We start from the raw sequence: 20,697 nt of genomic DNA on the forward strand, positions 1-20,697 counted from the left end.
TCAGCTACCCTGGTTTTCACAATTGTTTTAGAAAAAAAACATTATTTTTGAAATATGTCCTCTTTTAGGGCCGCTAAAAATGTTGAAAACGTCACAACATTGTTTGAATCAGTTTTTTCTTTGATTACCTTTTATTTGATAGTCTAACATTCTATTACCATCTACTTGCTATTGTACTACCACATGATTACTTCCCGGTTACTCTTTATTTTTGGCAATGAGTTAGCAATATATGCGTTTATTAAATTTTAAATATCATATGATCACCTTTTATTTTTATTGTCAACTACTCTAATGATCATTTGATTGTCATCCAACCATCTTCCATTTTTTTGTCAATTACTAATTAGTTTATGATTTATGATCATCACTTGATTGCTATATAAGTAACTTCATTTTGTTGTCAGCAATTGCTAAAAAAATTCTAATTGTCGTCTGATTATCTTCTATTATTGTCCATTGCTAAGGTGTTTTTGATTGCATTTAAATGATTATTAGACTAACATTTTATCACCTTAATTTTGTTTTCAGTTACTAAGTATTTATGATTACCGTCTACTTACATTTAATATACTTTAACACGACGTTCAATGAAACCTCATGTTCAAGGTTCATTGTTGTTTCAAAATTGAAATTAAATCACATGGAGTTAATAATAAGAATCGTGTGATTGCTCTATGATTGTCACATTATTTATGTATGATTGTATATATTTATCATTTAATTACAATTTGATTATTATTTGATTGAATACTGTTTTTATAATTATTGTTAATTCATTTTTATGTACAGTTGATGTATGTTTTACACTATACGTGCTCTGTAAACTCAATAAATTGTGATTATTTTTTGCTTACGAGGTATCAAGGATCATTGTTAAGCTCAAAATCGATTCACCTATAACCATTCAAATTTATATATACTATTTAAAAAACACAACAAAATCAAAGTGAAATCAATCAACCGACACTAAAATATATGTATACAATACCAACATTGACAATCGTATAAGAATCACATAATAATTAAATAAAATCATCACACATGCTTGATAACAATCGATAGAAACCACTTTCTTCCACTAATCCAAATAATTAAAATGGATTGATTCAATCATAGCCATTTTAACGATTTGAAATAACTTTCACGATGTATCCAACACAAAACTTTAAATTGATACAATCGTAAAAGTTCGAGGTTTAAATTAACACGCTTAAGAAAATTAGTCTATTTTATTTTGATACAACTAGTAGTTTGAAGTTTAAATTGATAAAACCCGTAAAGTTCAAGTTTAAATGAATACTACTTTAAGGTTTGAATCGATACGATTCTTAAAATTTATAGTTTAAATTGACATTTTCTCAAAATTTAAGTATTACTTTAGTCTTCGTATTTCTAGCTTGGATTGATTTTAATTTTATATTTTTAAAATGTTAATTCTAGTTTGTGAACTTCGACTTTAATTCATTTTAGTCGCCCTATCTCTAAAATGTTCGTTTTGATATTTGTATTTTCAACTTTGCTCGTTTTATTTCATAGATTTAAAAAAGTAACGCTAAATTTGAAGTGAAAAGGATTTTTAAAATGCAATAACAAAAAGAAAGAAAGAAAATTTAAATAGAGAAAAGGAAAAAAAAAAAAAAAAAAAAAGAAGAGAAAAAGAAATAGAAAAAGGAACTCAAAGTATCACAACGATGGTAAAAACAATTGGATCACACCCACGAATACAATTTGGACTAAGCTTTCTTAATTCCATAAGGCGAAAACCATAAACCCTGTGTCACCACTCTACGGCCACTAACTCTTCCATTTTTCTCTTTCCATGCGAGTTGCCAGATCTGTTATTCCTGGTCTGACTGTAGCGTGAAGTTTCTATCGTTCGTAAAATGATGTTCAAAGCAGCTGCAGTATGCTTTGCGATCCTAATCTATTCAATTTCAGTCGCTTCCGCCGATTCAATCCACGGATGTGGCGGATTCGTCGAGGTAATTGGATTTGCTTGTCTTAATTGTTAAATATGACCCATCAAAGAATTCGCGAGAGTTTCATTTGGAGCTTGGAGTTTCGACTGAGATATTAGCTGTTAGATGAAGTAGACTTTGAGTGAGAACGATTGAGTATGAAATATGAAGCGTCTTAGATATATTAAGCTCGTTGACATGGCTCCTGATCTGGGTTTTCGATGAATTTTAATGGGTTTGAAGTATTGACTGGACCTCGTAAACTGCTAGTACTTGATTTATGGAGGCTGGAGTTCTGTGTTTGTTTTTATTTGTCGTAACTTAGTTTAGATCTTTCATGTTGCAGGCAAGTTCGTCGTTAATTAAGTCCAGGAAGCCGAATGACGGAAAGTTGGATTATTCTCATATTACGGTATGTACCATTTTCTTGTGCCTCTTTTGTTATTATTTCAGCTCGACAACCATTTTTTGTTTAAAGTTGATGAAATATAGGATTCCCTGAAATTTGAATCTCTAATCAAGTCCAGGAGGCTAAATGATAGAAAGTTGATGTGCTTGACTTAGGTTCTACATCCCGGAATCTGCTCAGGCAACATTGTAACTAACACATAGAGTTCTACTTTTTTTTATTAATCATAATGTAGGTTGAGCTTCGAACAGTGGACGGGTTAGTAAAGGACAGAACTCAATGTGCTCCTAATGGCTACTACTTCATTCCAGTTTACGACAAGGTAATTTTTTGCTGAAATGCCAATGTAGTTTGTAGATATTTGCCAAATCCTATTTTCATGAAAGACCGAATAGGAACTCCGCTCATGCTTTGCTCTATTAGCACTAGCCATATATTATTACTGTTGCAGGATATTGTCTCATATTTCGTATTGACCCCCTCAATTTACAGGGTTCCTTTGTAATTACGATAAATGGCCCAGAAGGGTGGTCTTGGAACCCAGATAAGGTTTATCACTTGGCACTTTGTTATAACATTACAGATTATCTTGGATATATTGTTCATTTGTTGTAAATATTGACTTTCCTTAAGTTTCACCATGGACAATTCTTTTTAGGTTCCTGTTCTTGTTGATGACTCCGGCTGCAATGGGAATGAGGATATAAATTTTCGTTTCACAGGGTTTGTTTTTTTTGTTGAGTTTTTACCTTTCCAGTTATCTTTGTATTTCAATGTATCTAATTGTATATAATAAAATCTAATTTCGAAAATCTTTTACCGCAGGTTTACATTATCTGGTAGAGTTACAGGGGCTGTTGGGGGAGAGAGCTGTTCCAATTTGAACGGTGGTCCAGCAAATGTAAATGTTGAACTTTTATCTTCTGACGGTGATGTTGTATCTTCAGCATTAACTTCACAGGAAGGGAATTATCTTTTCTCTAATATTATTCCAGGTTTGAGAGTTTTTTTTTTTTAACATTTTTGTTTGTTTGTTTGTTTTTTTCTAATATATATATTAATTAATTAATTAATGAAAATAATTAGCTTAAAATGGACCCTAACATTTCCTCCAAATATAGTTGATTTTCAAATTTCAAATTACTATTTAGCCTTTTTTCCAACTCGTAGTGAAAAATGAAATGGAACTGAACTAACTATACTGAGCCATAGGATTAACGTCTGACCCATAAATTACAAAGTGTAAAGTGTTAAAGATGCTACAATATTCTTAACCATTTTGAAATGCAGCTCCATTTGTTTTAAAGAACAGCTATAAGAAGTTGGTCGAGTTAACTCTTGCCGGATTGGTTGCAGGAAGAAAACAAATGACTAAAATTTTAAGCACTTCTAATGAGTTTTATTTTCCTACCAAGTACTATGGACATGCTCCCCTTCCATGGAAAATTCCCTCCATTCTTTTTTCCAGTCTTTCCTGAACTAGCTTTAAACTTTTTTTGGTAGAGAGCATCTCCCTTGATTAGAGTTGCATGATAGGAAGAAGAGGGTATGACGGTGCTGGCAGTGTGCAAGTGTAGGATAGAGAATAAGGTTTTTACTTTTCTCCTCTTCCTTAATCTTCTTTCGTACTCTTCTTTTCTTCCTTCACACTTTGTTTTTCGCTAGCTGCGATTCTGGTTTTGCGTAGCTCAGTAGGAAGAAGCGGAAACAAAGTGCTGGGAACTTGTAGGTATAGGAAGAAACTAAGGTTTTCACTAGTGGCTTTGACCGTCTATTTAAAAGAAAAGTCGAGACTCTCTCTAGTGTCATTTGGGCCATAATTTAAAGTAACTAGGCTCGAGTGACATTGTGGGATTATTGATAGTTGAAAGAGCTTTGGAGAAGATTTGGGATGTCATAGTGCTTTTATCTTCTTGTTGGTCTAGCCTTTCCAAATTTTATTTGTAATTACTCCATTTATTCCCTTGTGCCCAATTAGAAGGCCTTTTTTAATTCCTTCGCTTGGGATTTTCTTCTTTTCTGTATATTTCATTTTATCAAAGAATTATTTTCCTAGGCCACTCTATGTTCTCTTTAGGTGGAGAGGAACAGCAGGATCTTTTAGGATACCACTCTCGGGGCTTTGTAATTTTTCTGGTTCTAGTCTACCTCAATAAAGTCACGCCCCCACCCGAAACGTGTCCCTCACATTCCCAGGCGCGAACACGACATGGGCAGTTCCAACACGTCCAAAGAAGCGCTAGAATGCCCGGACTTGAACTTAAACTTGAACCTTACTTAAGGAGAATGTCAAAAACGCCTAATCTTTAAGACTTAGGCTTCTATTTAAGAACTTGTCATACGACATAAGAACGCAACACTTAAGAACTTGAGGGAACTTAACAATTTTATTAATTCCTTAACAAACTTAGTACAATTACAAGGCTATGCTTTAAAAACTTAAACTCCAACACCTTGCTCAACTCTTAATGCTTGACATAACACAGCGGCTCGCCTTTTCAACGTGGCCTCCTCGCTTTCACTTATCTGGGGAAGGGGAAACTTAAGACATAAGCCTAACGAATAGTGAGTGACATTTTAGGGAACCCTTTGGGGAATACAAGTACATGCATAAATTCATTTTGCAAGATCAATTTCACAACGCCTCATCATGCACTAAAACATAAAACATCACATTAGCCTCTACTTATTCCTTTCGCCGGGACATTGAACCATCCCCCGCATAGACTATTGTGATGACTCATTTCATCAAAAACATCCCTAGAGATTAACATGTTTAATTCTAGTTGCTCAGGCAGTCAACTCGAATGCGGACCTTTCAACACATTTGGCCACCTTCTTATAGCCATACGGATTGCGGACTACTCAACGCATGGTTGCCTTTACTCTTATGTGTTCATAATAGCTAGGTCATAATAGGAATAAAGCTAATGGTTTACTCGCTCACAAGCATTTCATACAAGCAACATAAAATAAAATACTTTAACTCGGAAACATACTTTCAAAGAGTCTTGCTTTTCTTATAAACATAAACAAGTTTATACATGCATTTAATTGAACATAACATAACATGACTTTAAAAGAAAAACTTGAGAAATCTCTATTCTTTTATTTGGAAGGGTCACTCGGAAAATCTATATGTTTTCTTCTAACCCCCTTCTTAAAACTTTTCTCTTCGCTTGATGCTTTTTTGGCAGAGTTTCAACATTAGAACTCCTTTATACTTCCTTTGAACTCTCAAGGCCTATTTATACTAGTTCTAAATTGGATTAGTCATTCTTAATCTCATCTTAGCTTGCCAACTCCTACATAGTGTCTTACACGTGTAGGTTTAATATCTTCTCTAATCATTCTTAACTTTAACCCAACACGTAAGAAGTTGACTAATCCTGATTTAGTGAATCATCTTCCCCTCTTGCCTAGCTCAAAACGCTTACTATACATCCCTTCTCGCGTTATCTTGTCTTAGCACATCGCCTAGCCTTATTTCGTGTACTTCCCTTCCTCTCATTGCTTAGCCAGAATGCATGTTCCTTTCTTAGAACATGTCATTCTTTTTACAGCTTCCTTCTTCATAACCTCTCCACTCCAGAATGCAGGCTTCACAAGTATAGCCTCTGAGTTTGAGCACCTTACATAGGCCATTTGTAACTATTCTATCTTTTTATTGTTGTAGATTGAAAATGTTTCCTATAAATCCCCTTTTAGGAGGGTGGAAGATTTCATATCCCTACCCTCTTTGTGTCAAATGGTTTGATATAATTGTGTCGTTTTGTTTCTTATCATTGAAATGGGGAAATCAAAAAGAAATGAAAAACTTTACAAGATCTTTTGGTTTGTAACTCCTTTGGATTGAGGCTTCTTCCCCTGCTGTATTTTCATATATCATACATAAATGAAATTGCTTCTTATACAAAAGACAAAAGGCTGAATCCCCTTGGCAGTTCTGTTCAATAATCTATATGAAGTATCTGTATTATGTTGGTCTCTCAGATTGTGATTTTCCCTCATTTGATTGCATTCCTTTGAAAACAAGTGCAACTTTTTTGTGATGCATTAGATTTCTGTTTTGCATGTACGATTGATGGTGCAGGGAGATATAACTTACGTGCTTCACACCCTGACATAAAGGTTGAAGCTAGAGGTTCCACTGAGGTTTGGTGCTTTCATCCCTTGCCTCCCCATTCAATTTTACTTTAAGGTTACCTTGCCCCCTCTAATAGTGATTTTATTTCACTGTGAGTCACTATCTCTAGTTTCCTATCCCATGGGAAGTTTTGATACGATTATTAACAGGATTGTGATTTATGGGCCATTTATGATAAGGGATCTTTTTATGCAGGTGGAATTGGGCTTTGGAAACAGTATTGTCAACGACTTTTTTTATGTTTCTGGTTATGATGTTCGTGGATTTGTTGTTGCTCAGGTAAGCAGTCCTCTGGGAAACAATACTCAGTGATTCCTCCAAAATTTTTCTGTGAACATTTTGCTCTCTTCCATTACACACACGCACACACACATATTTCATTGGATTGAGACCATTGTGATCAGAACATGAGTTAGTTTGCATGCTATGATGGAGGAGTTACTCCTCAATCCGCCTTTTGGGGAGAAAGACTGTTTCTTTAGGTGTGCTGGTGTCTGTGCGATATTATGGGTTTTGTGGGGTGAGTGGAATAGTAGGATTTTTAGGGGAGTGAATAGGGATCCTTTGGAAGTTTGGTTCCTTCGTTTTCATGTTTCTCTATAGGGTTCCGAAAACTTTTTGTAACTATTCTGTATGCATTATTTTGCATGGCTGAAGATCCTTCTTGTAAAGGGAGCTCCATTTTTTATGGACTTGTTTTTTTGTTAGTTTTCATTAGAAGAAAAAACTCAATTTAGTTGGTCATAACCTCAAAATGTTGCCTTTGGTAAAAAAAAGTTCCAGAAGCGTTATCCCTTTTGTTGTTGTTGTGATAATTGAACTGGGAAATTCATTAACGAACCCTATTCTAGTAAGATGAGCTTGTTGTTGTCATCTTTTGGATTTCCACTTTGAGGAAGCTTTCTTTCCACCCTCTTTTATGTGTAGACAATAAGCTTGTGTTTTTGTTTTGGTAGGGCAACCCAATTTTGGGAGTTCATTTTTATTTATTCTCAGACGATGTCAAAGAGGTTGATTGCCCACAAGGTCCTGGTAATGCTCCTGGACAAAGAAAAGCTCTATGTCATGCTGTATCTGATGCTGATGGGATGTTTAGATTCCAAGCAATACCTTGCGGTAATTATCTATTTGATGGTTGTCAGCTATGGTAGTCATCAAAGTTCTTCTATGGAATTAGCTGTGCTTGTTACTCTGGACTATTATTGCAGTGGGTTATTGCAGGAAGTTTATTGTATGTTATTGTTTTAAACCTTTTCTGTTCATGTCACTAAAATATTTTCCTTAGTGTTAGTTCTAAACTTCCTGATCTAAAAAGAAATTTCTTGTCTGAAGTACAGCAAATCTCAGCAGCTGTAGCAATCTTTCGCGTGACTAGTTTTAATAGGTTAATTTTCGTACAGGACGCTATGAGCTTTTGCCGTACTACAAGGGTGAAAATACAGTTTTTGATGTTTCACCTAGCATCATCTCTGTGAATGTTGAACATCAACACACTACAATTTCTCAAAAATTTCAGGTAATGAAAGTCATTTCCACTATAAACTGTCAGCAGTTTATCAAATTTGAATTGGATGATAAGTATTTGATTCAGCTTGATCCCTATGTCATGCTATTGACTTTACTTCTCTCTAATACTTATAATTCGAACGATGAAAAGACTTTAAAGTAGGTGAAACTAAGGCTGAAGCAATTTATTTGGTCTTCTGTATTTCCTCGAGCCTATATTCTATCTGCCACTCCATTATAACAGTACATCTAGATTTCTAAGCTTCTATCAACGGAAAGTTTCATTGCCTGATAAAAAAAACAGGGAGTCTACATATAAGTTTGTTCCCATTCTGACCTATATCTATAATCGAGTTGGACAGCCTTTTACTTTTTTTATCCATGTTTACTTTTTATATGTAGTCTGGAGCTTTTTTTTTATTGGTTTGTTTGTTTTTAAAGAAAACAAGGTTTTAAAAATGTGATTTTCATGACTTTATATCTCAATAGTATTGTCTTCTTTTGTTTTTCTCAGTTTACCTCTTCTCTTGACAACTAATGTATTTTGAGCATTTGTCTCTTTTCATTTTTCAATGAAAAGTTATGTTTACTTTTAAAAAGTGTTTATTTATTATATCGTAAGTGGCAGAGTGACTTTGTTGTCACGAATCTCACAATCTTTTGAGATTCAAACCTTAAGTCACTTTGATTCGTAAAAGGAAAAAAAAAACATTTATTTATTAAACATCATTGTTGTCATGATTTTTACCATTTTAAGTTCCAATCATCTTAACTGCCACCTTTAGTTATTATTCTGATGATAGTGGAGAAACATTGTTGATGTACTTTTCACCAATTTAATGAAATCATCAATATCATTTTTCCTAAAGGAAAAAAAAAAAAAGAAAAAAAAAAGAAAGAAGAATTGGGTATCAAGCTAACAGATCATTTTTTATATAATTTTCTCGGTACCTTTGTTGAGCAGTTACTTCATAAGAGTTAATTAAGTTGGAAGTTATTAATTGTAGTTTAATGAGTTTTTATTTGGTTTATTTTTTTAAATCAATATTTCCTTATTCTTGCTGCTTTGTTTAGGTTACTGGATTTTCTGTTGGGGGCCGTGTAGTTGATGCAAATGATGCAGGGGTAGAAGGTGTCAAAATTATAGTGGATGGTCATGAAAGAGCAGTCACCGACAAGGAAGGATTCTACAAGCTCGATCAGGTAGACCATTTTGTTTCACGTCAAATCGATTAATAAAGAAAAAAGATATTATATTACTAAAAGACTATGCTCTTGATTTTGCATTCTGGAAATGCGCTGAGTGGTATTTGAATAAATGGTCAGTGGTAAAGCAAAACTTTCTGTTCAGAAGTTTCTACTTAATTGCTGTAGTTTTAGTTTAATAGCTGGTTGTAGTCAAAATTCACTTCACTTTTTATTTTATTTGTTATTGCTGAGCATTCCACCTTGAAAATTCAAGGGACCTCACAATCTTTATGTTGGATTTTCTAATATTTTCTGAAATATTTAGTGTATTCTGTATGTATTTATCATTTAGATTTGCAACAGTTTTTCCTTATTTGGTTATGGTCTTTCTCCTATATAAGAAAGACCTTATAGTTGTATGAGAATTATAAATAGAACAACATTATTCTTAAAAATTAAGTTGGTATCTGAGTGTGGTCTCAAAAACTCTGACCCCCTTTTAGCTGCCGTCCATCTCTGGTGCCAGTACCATCAGAATCCTAGACTTGACTTCATAGGTGCATCCTACTTCTGGTTGGAGACTCGCTACCATCAATTTCGAAGCCAACCTCATGGGCGCATCGTCTGATTTGTAGCAGGTCCGCCAGATCCGCGCACGACCTTCTACCTCTCTCGCTGTATCAATAGCCTCCTGCCATCTGCCCTCTTTATAAAATATATGAGCTACTCCTCCATGCTATCTAATATAGTATTAGACCATCCAAAAAAGACTGATAGACGAAATCCCCTCCCAAAGGAAACTATCACAAAAATGTTGTCTAGTTTCTAGTAATTATTGAAAGACTGTACAAAAGATCTTGTGGTTTGAACTCCACTAAGAGGCGAAATGCTGTATACCATAAACATATGGACGCTAGACGGATGGTAGCCTCTGTTGAAGATTTTCTTCATTTTTTAATATCTAAAGGCCTTCAAACTTTTCTATTGACCACTCTAATAATAGGTTCTGACTTCTTTTGACTATAGTAAAAGAAAAGAAAAACTTTATTGAGAAGATGAAGGCTTTTCTATATAGATGAAGGCTTTCTATATGCTCAGGTTACTTTCAACACGTATACCCTGTCAGCTATTTTCTTATCAATGGTCTTTTTATGCCATATCCACCATATTAGAGGCGAAACATCTGATAGCTCTTCTGGTATAATATGAAGTTGAAATGCCTGAAAGATAGTTGTAAATTCTTGTTAGATTTGAATAATAGTGTATTTTAGTTTAGGTTTACTCTTTGGTGTGTGTGTGTGTTTCTTTTAAGATATATTATTAAGATCAATTAGTTTTTCGATTAATGTAATTTTTATATTTTTGATAATTGTCATTCATCTGATCATTTTTTACCCATTTAACGTTTTAGGTAACTTCTAACCATTATACTATTGAAGCTAGAAAGAAGCACTTCAAATTCAACAAACTGGAAAACTATATGGTACGGTATCAATTGAAAAATATTTTCATGCTTTTACTCTTAAGCTTCAGTAATTATGTTACTCATGCTGGGATGTTAAAAGTCTCTTTGATATTAATTACTATGTAGGAAGTACTAGTCTTCAAGTTCAATTCAATATAAGGGAGGTGTTATTTTCATGTCCTTTCTTATTCCAAATTTCTTTCATGTTCAGGTACTGCCAAACATGATTTCTGTGGCTGATATCAAAGCAACTTTATATGATGTCTGTGGTGTTGTAAAGACTATTGGAGATGGTTTCAAGTCCAAGGTAAAATCCATACCCCCTCGATCCCTTTTTGTGAATGTAGTTTGCATGTCAAATGATTTGTTACCATATTCTGTTCTGAACTTTAGGTAGCATTGACTCATGGACCAGAAAATGTTAAACCTCAAGTTAAACAAACTGACGAAAGTGGCCATTTTTGTTTCGAGGTATGTTTCTCTAAAATAATGGCAATACTTTTTACGTTGTTCCTGTTGGCAAGAGTTGGAAGGATACAATTTTTTTCTTTTTTGTTTTTAAAAAATTAAGATACTGAACATTTGTTGAGCAGAACGAAGGAATATACAAGGGTTTATTAAAAATTAAGCCCAAACAAAAGGAGACATAAAAACTACAAGGAACTGATCGTTATTGTCAAAATGGCCTCCTTTCAAACCTCATCACCCGATCTTTCCACCTCCAGATAAAAATTCTATCGTTTCTCTTGAGGCAAACTCCCAATAGAATGGCAAAGAAACCGGGAGGGCCGTAGTGAGGTCTGCTGAACATAAGAGTACAATGTCAATCAAGCCTTATAAAATGGAAAGAGTGTAGACTGGATTTTTAGATCACTCGGGCACCACAGATACAATTTCTCAGTTTAATTAAGATAAACAATATAGGAGGCAACCAATGTAATAGTCAAAATAAATACTAAGGGAATATCAATGGAAAGAAGGTCAAAGAAATTTGACTTAAAAAATATGTATAGTGAGTCCATTAATAATTTAATCAAGATTGAACGAATACTAATTCTATAGGTCTAGATTCTAAACACTTAACTGTCTTTCTCAAGCACTAATTAACCCCCTTTAGGAAACCAATATTTGTATCTAGTTCCAATAACATACAAAAGCTTTATTGAACATGTCTTTTTGTGACTGCTAGAAGAATTCGAAGTTCCCAAATTTAAAGATCCCTTCAGTTATGGATTTGGTTTTGACTAGAAACTCTCTTTTAAGTGTAAGACTGATTGACTAGTAGGCTAAAACTTGAAAGTATGGAAATGAAGATTAGAAAAACATTAACCAAATTCAGATTCACCTAATCAGGATAAATATATTAATCCATCTATAAAAATCCGGTGGTTACGTTGATTGTTGTTAAAATTGTATGCTACATGTAGTTCATGTTGATATGAAGGGAAAATGATACAACTCGTGCGTTTGAATTGGAAATAATAGGTGTGGTCTGATTCACAGAATCATACGTATTGTTCTTGAATTGATTTAAGAATCAATAGAAATTACTTTTAGGGTTAAAATCAAGCACGACTCAGTTGTCCTTTGATATCTGAATACAGAATATTTATTCTGCAATACTCAACAAAATATTTAAAATAACCAAATTAAAGAATATCAAGATATCATTAAAACTACTGAAAAAAATCATTGAAGCCATCCCGCTTTTTCTCTCATGAATACAGATGCCCCATGGTAAAAGTGTGACTTTTTAATTATTTCAATCTTGCCCGTTTAACTTTGTTTATTACTTTTGAATTCTTTTTCCACATGGTATTTTCTCAGTTCAATTTTCATGAATGTGGAATATCAAGTATGAGCATTTAGGAGTTAATAGTTGTTTAATGTTTAGCTATTTTCCCCTATTTTAGGCTTTGCTGTTTATTCATTTTATTGTTATTTATCAAATTGAAACTTACAAAACATGATATGTTCTGATACGCGGTACACTAAAATTTTATTTTGACATGTTCTGTGTTCACAATAATTTAGCTACTCATAACAGAGAGCAAACAACAATATTTGATATATTGTCAGTATGGGAATTTAATGTTGTCATGTTGATTGACTGTCCCCGAATCAATCTCCATGATTCCAAGCCTTGAAAATTCCATCTTTGTTCTCAAATAGTTTCCTTTGCTCTCCAATTTAGTCTCAATCGAAATTGCCATCTTGACTCTCCAAAATTCCTCCCTTGGGGCTCAAACAGACCTTACCCTTTACAAAAAACTCACAGCAATGTTGAGATAATCTAAGCAGGGTTGAAGCGTTGTAGATCATAGTTTTAAGTCCTAAACAGCATAGTATGCTAAGATGAAATAGGCATTGACACTTTATTTGTTTATTTATTTTTATTTTTATGAAAAACAAATTTTATTGATAAATGGAATAAAAGAAGTTTCCTATTTAAAAAAAGAAAAGAAATAAAAGAAGCTTAAAAGGCTGCCATCACTTAAATGTACCAATTCATTGCCAATTGGAAACCAAAAACTAAAGAGGAAAGACTATGATTGTTAAAGGGGTATTGGCGCTTTAATTCTTAGTGTCTCATTGCTCTAACATGGGGTCTCGACCTTTGCTTTTGGATTTTGTTATTTAGGCAATTCTGCAAGATATTTTTGTTGGTGGAATCCTTTTACTTTCTTGAGTTGTCTATCTACCCGTGCGTCATTGTGTTTTAAATCTTTCAGGTCCCACCTGGTGAATATCGCCTATCTGCCATGGCAATCTCTCCAGAAAGTGCTCCTGGTCTACTGTTCTCCCCATCTTATGTTGATGTTACGGTCAAAAGTCCCTTACTGAATGTTGCTTTTTCACAGGTAATATTCTGAATTTCTGCAGACCTCTTAGTCTTACGGTACTCACAGTTTGTAGACTATCCGTGAATCCGTTAATAATTATAAAAAGAATATTTTCATATTCCTGCTTTTATACTATTTGTTAGTTTCTTCACATGATAAAGTTCTCTTTATCTGCTTCCATTGATTTATTTTATTTTGTACAATTGGTTGTCAAGGCACTTGTCAATATACTCGGTTCTGTAACATGCAAAGAGAGATGTGGTTCATCAGTATCTATTACCCTCCTGAGATTGGCTGGTAATCGTATTACTGAGAAGAAGAGTATCAGTTTGACAGATGAGAGCAATGTGTTTCAAATTCAAGATGTAATCCCCGGAAAGTACAGGATAGAGGTACAGCTATATTTCCTTAATATTTATATTTTATCTCTTGTTGTAGATGGAATTGATTTATGAAATTACAAAAGAGGGGGAAAACGAGATGGAATTGGTACATTGTTTTCTCCAGCCCTTTACATTTTCAAATTAGCTTCATCTGAATTGTTGTGCATGGGGGCTGGAAATGATATATGTCAGTTGCATCATCCCTATATTTTTCTTGTTAATATAATGTTTCTTTCCCACGAAAAAAACACAAATTTTTGTGATGTGATTATTAGCACCGTCCCTCTTATCATATTTTCTGCTTGGGCGTCCTTTCAATGGAGAAAAGAGGACTCTTTGGGTCAATTACATTAGAATTTTATTTTGGGCCATTTGTAGTGAATGAAAGTCTCATATTTTGTGTATAGGAGAGTTACTTTAATTATTTTCTTAAATCTCTGGTTTTTCTGATATAAAAATTACCTTTTCCTTAAAGATTTTACTCTCCTATCTCACATCCCGTTGGGAATTTTCTTTTTGGAATTCTGAGGTATAGGTAATCTGGCTTCTTTTTATAATTTCATCACATTGTTGAAATTCTGTTTCTCTCTCTCTCTCCAAAAAAAAAAAAAAAAAAAAAATAAAATAAAATAAAAAAGACCCATATAAAATTTTGAACATAGATATACATGCTGAGTAATTATCTTTTAATAGGCTTCACACTCATCCATTCAAGGCGGGGTTGACAAAGATGATTGGTGCTGGGAGCGAAACTCCATTGAAGTGGATGTTGGTATTGACGATGTACATGGAATTGAATTCATTCAAAAAGGTTATTGGGTTAACGTTATATCTACTCATGATGTGGATGTTTATATTTCTCAAATGAATGGGCCACCTATGAACTTGAAAATCAAGGTTATTTCTACTCCAAGTCCCAAAGTTTTGTTTTCCTCTATGGTTGTAGTTGTAGCAGCCTAGCGGGCATGACACTGAAATTGATTCCCTGTGTTACGCAGAAAGGTTCTCAGTACATATGTGTGGAGTCTCCTGGAGTGCACGAAATTCAGTTTTCCAACTCTTGTATCTCCTTCGGGAGCTCATCCACTAAAATTGATACATTAAACCTAGAGGTATTGTATTGTTCAAAATTTGGTTTTGATCATTCTACTTGTGTGAATTATTTATATTGGATTAATTTTTCCTCCTTTTTTTTGTCAAATATTTGTCAGCCCATCTATTTAAGAGGAGAAAAATATCTACTGAAGGGGAAAATTAATGTTGATCCAGTCTCACTTGGTGTATATGAATTACCTGAAAGTATTCTGTTGAACATTGTGGGTGCTGGAGGCAATGTGGTTGCTAATACTGAGGCTAAACTTACCTCTGATGCCAATAATCAACCGAATTCTGCCTTGTACGAGTACTCTGTCTGGGCTAGCTCTGGAGAGGAACTCACTTTTGTTCCCCTGGATACCAGGTCAGCATACTTTTAGTATTTTCTTGGTGGCACTCTTTGAGAAATTAAACTTGATTGTTTGATACATTAGGAGAGAAAGTATCATCCATCTGATTGAAACTTAACTGTATTTTCTCACACGCATGTTGAACTCTTACATTTTGTGGTACAAATATAATAATAAGATAACTTTCTTTCTATTAGGTCTTGGGAGTGATGTGATATGTTCTTGTATTTAGCTTAGATGTTGTTCTTACTTGTCTCTCTCTCTCTCTGTAATCTTATAGCGATTGACGAAAATAAAAAGAATAAACAAAGAAGAATTTAAACTTACACTTATCTGATTGCTTTTAAGTTTGAGTGTGACTGCACTGCATGTTTTTGACTTAAAACTGTGGTGGCTGTAGGAATCAGGAGAGGAAGATCTTATTTTATCCTAGACAGCATCATGTGAGTTTTATTTTTTCTTCTTCAAGTGTACAAGGTATTAAATGATCTATTGCTGTAAGCTTAATTTTCAATCGTCTTCGTCAGGTCTTGGTGAAAAATGATGGATGCCAAGATTCTATTCCTACATTTTTTGGTAGGTTGGGTTTGTACATTGAAGGATCGGTTTCTCCCCCTCTTTCTGGCGTTCATATCAGGATTATTGCTGCTGGAGACAGTTCCATTGCTTCCCTTAAGAATGGGGAGTTGGTACTTGAAACTACCACTGATATTGATGGCTCGTTTGTTGGGGGACCATTATACGATGACATAACTTACAGAGTTGAGGCTATGAAGGTCCGAAATGTTTATTTTAAGTCATTTTGCATTATCTCCGTTGTAGTGCAGGAATTGCATTTTTTTTGTCCTGCTTGCATTGGTTGACTATTTAAACCGAGCAAGGTTGTCACTTGTCACTGTTGTCAGTGGGGTTTTTTTTTGGTGTGTGTGTGTCAGGCATATTATATGTTTTTCAACTGTGCCCTTTTTCTCATTTTTGCTAATGTTTCAATTTGCAGTCGGGCTTTCATTTGGAGCGTGTTGGACCTTATTCATTTTCATGTCAAAAGCTTGGTCAAATTTCTGTGAAGATTCATGCCAGAGATAATAGTGAAGAACCTATTCCTCCAGTTCTATTATCTCTAAGTGGTCAAAATGGTTATAGAAATAATTCAGTATCTAGTGCTGGTGGAGTGTTCCTTTTCAATGATCTTTTCCCTGGAACTTTCTATTTGCGCCCGCTACTGAAGGTACTTGGAAATCTTATTCAAATGTTCTGTTTTGTTCTTCCCCTGATCATCTATAGTAGTACATATCTTATCCTCCCTCTTGTAATATTTCTCAAACATAACTGTCCTTCGGAAAGAAATAGGATTTTCTTTCCACAACGGTTTATTTGAACTTCTCGATTTGAGGTAAGAGTTATTTACTTTCATCTCGATGAAAGAGTAATGCAACAGATTGAGAGGAAAAAGATTTTTCTCCTAGGCTATTGAAGAAAATGAATGCCGGAATCTCCTAGAAATTGTCAGAAGAAAGATTAACTTGATATCACAAAACTTCTTGTAACTTTGGTTACCTACAACTGACCGATATTGCATTTTTGTCGAGGTTACCTTTTCGTGTAACATTATATACAATTGTGGAGTTGTAAGAATTTTAATATAGGGGACTGGAGTATTGGTATTGAGTTGTAAGTCGATCAAAAGTATTCTGCTTGGTATAATAATATTAATATTTGTTCTTTTGATAAGATAAGAAACTGAAGGTTGTGGTAATAATAGTGCTTGAATTTGTCATTTACCTGGTGAAGATACAGGTTAATCCGACAGTTCTGAAACCAACGTCTTTTTTGTAGTAGTGTTTTCAAACTATTGTTGTAATTTCTATGTTATGAAGTTGATAACTTACTGTATTTTGTAGGAGTATGCTTTCTCACCTGCAGCTCAGACAATAGAACTTGATTCTGGGGAATCCAGAGAAGTGAATTTCCAGGCTACCCGTGTGGCTTACAGGTTTCTTTTTGCCTTCATGGTCTTTTTTCTTTTACATTTCTCGAGTATTTTCGGGAGTAGGTTCCGGAGTACTTTTGAGATTGGTGTGATTATACCTCTGAACGGAGTGGAAGAAAAAGTAAGTGAAATACAAAGAAACAACTAATAACAAATGATACAATTAAAAGTTTAACCAAGAACTAACATTTCTCGCATTGTTTAAAAATGCAGGTTTACAGATTGTAAGCTATAAAAAAGTCAATTATAATAACAATTAGGAGTGTTTTTTATTAATTAGATCATTTATTGTATATTAAAATATAAAACCAGACGCAATATAAGAGTATATTGCCCAAAAACTTGCATACTTGTCTCTAGAATCTCTTTCTTGCAATATTATTACGATAAATGAAATTTAGCGAATTGTAGCTAATTGGTAACTTACATGGTAGTCCTCTGTTAATGATGGCCAATTTTTGGTTTGATCTATCTTTTCTAACTTCAGATGGTACTTCATCTCACTTGAATCGAAACATAGGATAGGTGGACACGGAAACACATGGCATGTGGACATGCCAACTTACTGTATTCTAAAAAATTAGAATCCTGACACAACACGACAAAGATATGTTTGACAAAATTCAACTTAGAAAAAGTTGTCTCTAGACCCTTGACATACTATATTTTCATATACTTTTAAATATATACTACAAACGAATTAGAGATATAAATTTATACCCAACAAAAATGTGATCGCTTCTTAATATCTTTCTCTGTTCTCTCTAAAAACACGTCCTCCACACATCTTGGCTCAGTTATTCTAAATCTGCTTGCAGCGTGTCTCAATAGGTTTCAAAAACTACACAAAAGCAGGCACTCTGCATCACTAGTCGTTTGCCAATATCTTCCTTAAAATAGTAGACTTGCTTTTTAGATCAAAAACCCACACTTGGTGAAAACCTTAAACTATTCCATCCTCTAGACAAGAGGAAAACCCATCTTGAAGTAAAACACATTGAATTTAGTTAAATTTTGTGAAATTCTAAGGTGCTAAAGTTCTTCCTTTAAACTTGTTCAGTGCTATAGGTGTGGTGACGCTATTATCTGGCCAACCAAAAGAAGGCGTTTCTGTTGAAGCCAGGTCAGAAACAAAGGGGTATTATGAGGAAACGAAGACAGATGCATCTGGAAATTATCGTTTGAGGGGACTTCTCCCTGATACAACTTATATAATAAAAGTAGTTCAAAGAGAGGATCAGAACAGGGCCAGAATTGAGCGTGCATCTCCTGGAGCAATAACTGTCGAGGTTTGATGCACCCAATTTGTTTGGGAACTTAATAAAGCATAAGCAAGTGTATTCCTTTCTCGTTCTACTGTTTTCTACATCTGAAATCTATACATCGATCAATTTCCGTAGGTTGGATCAGAGGATGTCAAGGGATTGGATTTTCTGGTCTTTGAACGTCCTGAATTGACCATATTGAGTGGCCATGTTGAAGGAAAGAAACTTGAGGGACTAAAGTCAGGTTTGCAAGTGGAAATCAAGTCAGCGAGTGAGACGTCTAAAGTTGAGTCTGTATTCCCTCTGCCACTTTCAAACTTTTTTCAGGTAAAGGGCTTACCTAAAGGTAAGTACCTAGTGCAGCTACGATCAACTGAGCCGTTGGGCACCATCAAATTTGAGTCTAGCATACTTGAGGCTGATTTTGAGGAGAATACTCTAATAAACGTGGGCCCACTGAAATACAAATTTGAAGAATACCACCATAAACAGGTTCGTGTTACTCTCTGCCAGATAATACGTTTGTTCTAATTTTCCAGGACATGAGTTTTACACTGTAGTGTAGGACTTTGTATCATTTGGTTCTAGAATTAGCCACCACACGGATTAACTGATGCTGTAGGGCTGAAGTTCAACTCAATTTTATTGCACTTCCACTTAGCTAGTTTAGTAACTTAAGTGCTATCTCCCTCTCTCCTTTCCTTGTTCTGCAGGATCTGACTGCTGCACCGGTACTCCCTCTCGTTAGCGGAATCCTCGCAATTCTTCTTTTTGTCAGCCTTCCGAGGTAATATGAATACATTTTCTTTATATCAACTATTCTGGACAGCCTACGCACATTTGCAGATTTTTTAATTTCTTTTTAACTTTTCCATTATTTAAAGAATCAAGGACTTTTACCACCAAGCCACGGTTGGAACATCATCAGCATCCGGATTCGCGGTAACTCTAAAGAAAGAAGCACGGAAACCAGTTTTGAGAAAAAAGACATATTGAGAACCAACCGCCTTTCCATTTCAAGAATGCAAAAAAGCCTTCCATTTGGTCAAATTTCTGATTAGCTGAATTGGCAAACTAACACAACCGAGGACAATTTCACGTTAGTCATGCAATTTTATCATGTAAACTTAGAGGTCAATGTTGTGAAATTTTGAGGTGTAGATCAATGAGTGGTCAGGGTAGGAGTCCTTGTACACAATTTTGATCTGTAGGCTCGATGCAGTGTTTATTTGCCACCATGTTAGTACCATTCTTCTAGGAATTACTCAGGTTTTAGTTAACTCATTTCCACATTTGGAATCTAATGAGAAATAGAAAAGACAATTTCTTTTGTGCTTAAACTTTGGCCATCTTTGGTTGAAAATTTATCAGATTACATAGATATGAAAAGTTCTTGGCAACATGAGCTCAGGGGTTAATTCGTATTAATAGTTGATTTCTCATATCAATGCAAGCTTGTGTGTTGGATTTGTTCTTTCAAAACTTTACAATTGAACCCAAGAGTTGGGATAATATATTTCAAATCTACTTTACTCGGAAATAATTGTTGAGTAAGAAAAGTGGAACGTTCGACTTCATAAAAGAGTATATGTTAGATTATTGATAGCTACTTTCATATTCGCAATTATGTCGGATTCATACATTCAATTTTTTAGAAGTAATGTTCTCAATATATAAATCATTTACTTAGTGTTACCACTAGAGTATTTTCTAATGTTATTTCATTAACGATAGTGTTTGATAGTACCATTCCTAAAATTTGAATTTTGCTTTTTTGTAATCTTTTTTATTAACGTTATCATATAATGTGACATGTCTATATAACTAATGTTGGTTAACGCGACATGTCTATTTAACTAATGTTGGTTTAGGGCAACATTTTAGTATGGTACAGTGATAGATAAATAATGGATAAAGGTGGGTGAACTAAATAGAGTAGGTATTAGTTTATCGAGTCAGACATAAATGATAGTCAAATCGATAAAAGCAAAGATTCCAAGGAAAATTTTGGGAAATAACACATTTTTTGTTTTACAAAATAGCATAAGAAATCTCAATTTTGTTTTTCTTGGTCAATCTCAGTTAAGATCGACCA

The 20,697-nt window shown here is 34.3% G+C and overlaps 1 protein-coding gene across 1 annotated transcript; it reads left to right on the forward strand.

Annotated features, from left to right (window-relative positions):
- The first annotated feature begins 1,708 nt into the window (after window positions 1–1,708).
- Window positions 1,709–19,942, forward strand: LOC103492747 (uncharacterized). The gene is made up of 27 exons (XM_008453248.3): window positions 1,709–1,985; window positions 2,308–2,373; window positions 2,606–2,692; window positions 2,863–2,919; window positions 3,029–3,093; window positions 3,196–3,365; window positions 6,464–6,525; window positions 6,713–6,796; window positions 7,474–7,633; window positions 7,918–8,033; window positions 9,098–9,226; window positions 10,623–10,694; window positions 10,888–10,983; window positions 11,070–11,147; window positions 13,409–13,537; window positions 13,735–13,911; window positions 14,596–14,799; window positions 14,901–15,014; window positions 15,114–15,361; window positions 15,748–15,790; window positions 15,875–16,123; window positions 16,345–16,575; window positions 17,249–17,340; window positions 18,398–18,626; window positions 18,738–19,094; window positions 19,316–19,389; window positions 19,487–19,942. The coding sequence occupies exons 1-27, from the start codon at window positions 1,887–1,889 to the stop codon at window positions 19,596–19,598; spliced, it is 3,600 nt and encodes a 1,199-aa protein (XP_008451470.2). The 5' UTR covers window positions 1,709–1,886; the 3' UTR covers window positions 19,599–19,942.
- The last annotated feature ends 755 nt before the right edge of the window (window positions 19,943–20,697 follow it).

Source organism: Cucumis melo, chromosome 1, assembly GCF_025177605.1.
Source record: "Cucumis melo cultivar AY chromosome 1, USDA_Cmelo_AY_1.0, whole genome shotgun sequence".
Classification (NCBI taxonomy): domain Eukaryota; kingdom Viridiplantae; phylum Streptophyta; class Magnoliopsida; order Cucurbitales; family Cucurbitaceae; genus Cucumis; species Cucumis melo.